This window comes from Hevea brasiliensis, chromosome 16 (assembly GCF_030052815.1).
Source record: "Hevea brasiliensis isolate MT/VB/25A 57/8 chromosome 16, ASM3005281v1, whole genome shotgun sequence".
In the NCBI taxonomy this organism is placed as follows: domain Eukaryota; kingdom Viridiplantae; phylum Streptophyta; class Magnoliopsida; order Malpighiales; family Euphorbiaceae; genus Hevea; species Hevea brasiliensis.
Window position 1 is genome coordinate 48,733,027 of NC_079508.1, and position 6,501 is coordinate 48,739,527.

At 34.2% G+C, this 6,501-nt stretch overlaps 1 protein-coding gene across 1 annotated transcript; it reads right to left on the reverse strand.

Moving 5' to 3' along the window:
- Positions 1–778: 778 nt before the first annotated feature.
- On the reverse strand, positions 779–3,990 carry LOC110644530 (trihelix transcription factor DF1). Its single transcript, XM_021797345.2, has 2 exons — positions 3,426–3,990; positions 779–2,741 (listed from the first exon to the last, which is right to left on the reverse strand). Exons 1-2 carry the CDS (start codon positions 3,791–3,793, stop codon positions 1,193–1,195), a joined length of 1,917 nt encoding a protein of 638 aa, XP_021653037.2. The 5' UTR covers positions 3,794–3,990; the 3' UTR covers positions 779–1,192.
- Between the last annotated feature and the right edge of the window lie 2,511 nt (positions 3,991–6,501).

Consider the following 6,501-nt stretch of genomic DNA (forward strand, 5'->3'; position numbering starts at 1 on the left):
TTATTAAAAATATTTTTATGTCTCAATTGCTAAAATTGAAAAATAATATTAAAATTTAGAATTAAATTTATAAAAATTAAAAGATATATATATATATATATATATATATCTGATTTTTTCATATAAATTCTAGAAATAAAGGTATAAATTATGATCAACTTGAAATTTTCGTATTGTGATTTAATTGAAATAAAAAGATGAATTAATATAAATATTATACTTTTTACACTTTGTAGTAAATTTGTAAAATAAAAATTTTAAAAATACACTAAAATCAGAGTTTTAGAGTTCTGAATAATTATATCTTACTTTTTTTTATTATGGTGAAACTTTTTCTTTCACTTTGTCTGTGAATATAAATCTTATAATCAAACTATGTAAATCTTGTATTATTTTTTTTTTAATATCGTATGATTATAAGATTGTATGTATTTTATAATCACATGCCTGCTATAACAATAATTAATCAAGTGTGTGTGCTTAATTAGGTTAGGTCCTGAGATTAAGAACATATAAGATTCCTCTCATAGTGGACCCTTTTGAAGGTCCATCCTCTGCATGTGATGTTGGCATGTAGTGGCAAGGTCCCTCTTGGAAAGCTCTTCCCTGCTGCTCCTCCATTTTCAGCTTATGTCTTATTTATCAACTACACACATCATAATTTTCACATCTAAGTATTTTCTTTTTTCTTTTTTTCTTTTCTTCTCGTTGATCTTTACTCTCTTTCTGCATCAACCCTTTAAAATCCAGCCATGGAAATTTGGAAAATATTCAGCCATAAAAAAAGAAAAACATTTTTCCAAATTCTAACATTTACACCACTATGAAAAATAAAAGAAAAATACAGCACTAGCTATTCTCATTTTTATTTATTTTTTGAACCTGAAACTCTCTCTCTTCTTCTTCATCTTCATCTCTCTTTTCTTCTCTACTTATTTATTTAGGAAAAAATAAATAAATTATAAAATTAATTAAACATATAATCCACTGACTATATGCAATTCATCCCTCACCATGTGTGTGTTCTTGCTTACAAATTTATGAGATTGTCCACCCCAATTCACGGCTGCCGGAATCTTACCTGCCACCGCTTTCAATTCCAATTATCATCAAGCTAGATCTCACAGAATTTCTTTTTCTTGCTTGCTTCTTTGGCCTTAAAATAATTAAAAACTTACTCTTTCTCACCCGGCTAGCTCATTGTTGTTGGCTTTTTTGCTACAATTTCATATCCTCCGGCTTCATCTTCTTCTTCATCATCATTATCTTTGTCATCCTCATCTTGATGATTTTGATGATCCTCACTTTCCAAATCTTCCATCACTGAATCAGGGCCGTGCTCTTGTTGAGGAGGAGGCCATTGCTGCTCTGGCCGTACCAATAAAGGCACTGAATTCTCAGGTTTCAATTGGATATTTGATGAAGGATCGTTCTTGTTCTTCTCTTTATATAAAGCATCAAGTTGGTGAAAGTATGGACATGTTTTTGAATCTTCAGGCCTTTTCTTGTTGCTCTCTTTTACTTTCTTGAAGTACTTGTTGATGTTTTCCCATTTCTCTTTGCATCTTTTTGCACTTCGATTGTAACCAAGCTTTCTAATTCCAGCTGAGATCTCCTCCCATAGCGGCCCCTTGGGTCCATTTTCTTGGTACTTGGAGTCCAGATTAGTCCTCATCTTAATTAAAGCTTCAACTTCTACCTTAGGCCATCTCGAAGAGCTTGGCGGCGTCAAAATCTGATCCCCACTGTCTGATTTCGTGTCCAGATTTGTCGCATACTGTGGCGGCGCTGCTGGTGCCACCGGCACCACAGTTATTGGTTGTGGTGTTGGTGTTGGTACTGGTGGCGCTGGTACTGGTACTGTTGTTGCTGCTGGTGGCTGTGGTGGTGGTGGATGTGCCGGTGGAGGATTATTCTGTATTTGGCCTGGATTTTGCTGTTCAGATAGCTTCTGTAAAAATCCCATTATAGCAGCATCTTTTGCAGCCGCAATGGATCTTTCTTGGGCTAAAATTTCACGCTCTCTATTGATTCTTGCCATTTCTTGCATTCTCCAGGATTCTTCCCTTACCATTCTATCGTGTTCACGTTTCTCTATAGCTTCCAAGAATTTCCTTTGCATATCCTCTTGCTTGTGTATCACTTCCTTCATTATCCTCTCAAAAAAATCCTTCCATTTCCTTTTCTTCCTTTGCCTCCCACGGAGTTCCACGTCTGAGGAAGTGGATGAAGATGTGGAATTGAAGTGGAGATCTGGGGAAAAATTAGAGAAAGAAGATGGGTTTATTGTAGGGTTTGTTGCTTGTGCAGAGGGTAAGATTGTAGGGTTTGCAGGTGGAAATGAAGGGATCGTGAGGTTTATTCCTGCTGTGACAATGCCTTGAGAAATACTTGCAGCTGTTGGTGGCGTTGTTGATGTAACAGTACTAATAGGAGGTGCACCAACACTAAGAGGAGGAGGAGGAGGACGAGGGTTAACCACTGGCATTGCTATGGTTGTCACCGCAGGAGTTTGAGGCTTAAGCTGCTGCTGCTGCGGCGGTTGCGGTTGTGGTGGCTGTGGTGTTGAAAGTGAAGAAGGATGATTCTCAAACGCTTCTAATTGATCAAAAAACCTATACGTTTTGCCTTCTTGTTTACCAGTACGGCCTTCTTTGGTTCTCTTGTGGTACTTGAAGACGTTCTCGAATTTCTCTTTACATTTCTTGGCACTTCGATTATAACCAAGCTCTGCTAGCTTCCTGAAAACAGCAGTTTCCAACAAAAGGAAAAAACCATTTCTGTTTTTATTCCATCTTAATAAAATTCAGCAAACAAAAATAAAAAAATAAAAAAAAAATTCTTGGCACATAAAATAAACACACAGTCCATAATTAAGACATTAAACATCACCCAGATAAATTCAAGGAAAGAGCTAAAAGCTGGAAATGATGGGATCGAATTAATTTGATGAACACACTTGGGAATTACAGTAAAGAGCTAAGATAAATACAATCTGTGTTGCTTAGCATCTTAATTCTCATCTTTAATGAAGAAACATGTATAATTCAGGCTCAGTTTCCTATCTGAATTACTGGAAAAAAGAAATGAAATAATGAAAGAAAACCCAGGAATTAAAAATGTATAAAATTTTAATTTCTTTTCTTGCAGAAGCTGAATTTATTTTTCCGAGAGAAAGAAAGATAAAGAAATGGATTCAGTTTAAAGCAAAAGGGTACTCTCTCCCAATCAAAAATCAGAGAGAAAAGTGTAATCTGTCTGCAAGAGTATAAACTGTAAAACGGCTAAAAGAAACACTAGCCAGAAAAGGAAAAAGAAATAGAGAGAGATTTGAATACTCTCTCAGAAGTCAGATCTCCACAAACAATAATGAAACCCCCCCCCCCCCCCCCAAAAAAAAAAAATTAAAAATCTATATCAATCACCTGGAAACCTCTTCCCACAAAGGACCCTTTACACTGGCATCGCGAAACGCCACGTCCATATCCGACCTTATTTTCAAGAGTGCCAAAGTCTCTTGTCTAGGCCACCGGTTACCTCCAAAGCTCCGGTCACCTTCATCGCCTCTTCCTCTATCATCTTCACCTGAATTGTTTGACCCCACATGCCCAATTTCACTAATGCTTTCATGGGTACCACCACCGGGTATCTGATGAGTAGAAAGAGGAGGAGGAGTAGGAGGAGGGTCCCTGCTACTTCCACCAGTAGCAGCAGCAGCAGCAGCACCACCACCACCACCACCATCAGCGGCTGTTGTTGTGGTTGCTAGAACACTACTTGAGTCCCCTAGCATAGGACTCTTTTGTTTCTCTCTGTTTCTCAAGTACAAATTGTGTGTGAAAGAAAAAAAAATAAAAATTATGAGAAAACATAAAAATATATCATCATCAAAGCAAAAGAAGAAGGAGAATTCTGTTTGAGGGTTTTATGAAGATGGCTTGTATAGTGAATTTATTACTTTATTTCGGTGAGATCTGCTTGACAATCTCAAGGAGTTGATTCTTTTCTTTTTATATTTATTTTACTAGTAATATTTTTTTTTAGCTGTGGAATCTTTTTTTCCTTTTTCTTTTGTATTTTTGTTCTGGTAGGGTTGCCTGGTAAAAAGTATAATTAAAAAAACAGAAATTATAAATTACGTTCAAGTAACACACCTTCAATTACATAAAATAAATTATAAAGAATATTAAAGTGGCAAAAAAGACATAATAAATAAATAAATAAATTTGAGTCTACTCGGTAAGTGTTTTTTAGTTTTCCAATGTATGCTTGTGTGGGATATAAAATTTAAATATATTGTAATAAAATTATTAAAATTTTATTAAAGCGTATGTTAATATATATATTTTTTATTTTGTATGAGTGTATGTATTTTTAATTAATTAAAAAAATAAATATTGCAAGAATTTGTCAACAGCAGCGCCATAATTAGTTGGTTTTTGTCTGTCCAGCTAAATTTATTTTTTTTTTTAATTTTATTCTTATTTTATTTATAATTTTGGTGGCTGTTTTCAGGTTTGAGAAGATGAACATCAGTTTGCTTTTAGGGGGGTTATTTTGGATTTTAAAGGAGGGGTTGGCTACATATGGAAGGCTAATGAAATTACTGAAATAACCCTAACATGGATGTCACATTGACCTTTAATGATTGAGGCTAAATTTCACAATAATTTATTTATTTTAATTTCATCACCTGTTCTGTGATCTGGGTTTGTCTCTGTAATTCAGAATTTTCTATACTAGTTATTATATTTTTGAAATACCAAAATTGCCCTAGCTAAAGGGTACTTGATGGGGGAGACTGTGGTGTGGTGTAGGATATAGTATAGTATAGTGTGGTTGTGGGGATTATGACAAATATAGTTTGACAAAATTTTGATTTCATAATTGTGCAAAGAAAATTGGGGATAAAACTTATCTTAAAAAGGGACATTTGAAAGTGGGATCCACTGTTGAATTAAACTAGTTAGATGTAGGTCATGTTATAAGGCCAAGCTATTTATGAATTGAAGTAAATGGTGGCCAATTCTGTTAGGGTTTGCAACCTACCATAATAAATGGTGATCAAAGATTAAACTTGTTTTAATGGCCATTATAATCTTCTTATCATCCATCATTTGAAAATAACTTTACAATTTTTTAGGACCATTACCCATTTTATAGCTTGTAATTAATGGGATGTTTCTCTAATATAATAATTTGTCCTTCTAATAATTTGTCTTCTATATTGGCCCCCATATATATATATATATATATATATATATATATATATATATATATTACGACACAACCTATGACTAACCTTGTCACAAGTCGGTATAAAGCCCTAAACCCGTAGTAAACTCTTCTTTTAAACCCATGACCAGACCCACAATTTAGGCCCAATATATATATAAAATAATTTAAATTAAACTGTTATAATTTTATTTGAGGCCAACTTAATCCAGTAATTATCAGAAACTAAAATTAGGGGAGCCCAGCTCAACCCTATTTCATCATTTATAAATTATTTAAAACTCATAAAAATTTTTCATTTATTAATACAAAAACTTAAATTCATGTAGTCCCTAACAGGATTAATACTATTACTAGTACATACGAAATTCTAAATTATAAATTTAAATAATAATAATACAGTTAAATAATTTTTTCATAACCTGCGAGGAAATGAATAGGTTATTCTGAAAAATGTCTCCTCCTGTAGCCTGGAAAAATATGGTGAACATGAGTGAGTATTCGACTCAGAGAGTAAAATACCAATTTTAACTACAATTTACATAGCTATCTAAAACTAATGCATCCTAAGGAGTGGAATGCAACACTATCAAAATTTTTATACACATCACATCATAATAGCAAAAAGGCAATTTGGAGCACTCACACACCCAACAATGTCAAGCAATACATATATAGGAGCTGATCCCCTATATAGCCCTCTTAATCTAATCTCTGCCAGCGAGTGTCTCTCAAGCCGGACTTTCGCTTAATAAACCAAATACGAGGTCCCAGCGAGTGTCTCTCAAGCCGTGTCTACCCCGACTTATCCATAAAGGACCGGGTCCCAGCGAGTGTCTCTCAAGCCATGTCTACTCGTCCTATCCATATTCAATACCATACCACACGCATGTCAACGCACACGCATTGCTCCAAATTACCACAAATAACACCCATAGCACTTCATCAATTATGAATGCAATACAAAACGTGCCTAGTATTTAACTACATAGAGATATATTTATAAGTGATGCATGGGCATGCTTGAACATATAATAATATCAAAATTATAATTAAAATTAATATTTTACTCACAGTACACTGAGGACTATTGTGACTGCTGGATGGAGGAAAATAGCTGACATCGATCACTTAAATAATTAAATTATAAATTTACTAGTACTAAGTCAAAATAAAAATCTAAAAAGACAACAAACAGCCTAATTCATGCCAGAAATCAGGCAGAGTTTTCCATATACCAAGAACCTATCCAACCTGCGAAAATGG

What these genes read in the sequence shown, in the direction of transcription:
- LOC110644530 (XM_021797345.2), bottom strand. Translation starts at nt 3,793, where the DNA reads ATGCTAGGGGACTCAAGTAGTGTTCTAGCAACCACAACAACAGCCGCT. An exon ending in TTGTGGGAAGAGGTTTCCAG is followed by an intron (nt 2,742 to 3,425) that starts GTGATTGATATA and finishes TGCTGTTTTCAG; the next exon opens with GAAGCTAGCAGAGCTTGGTT.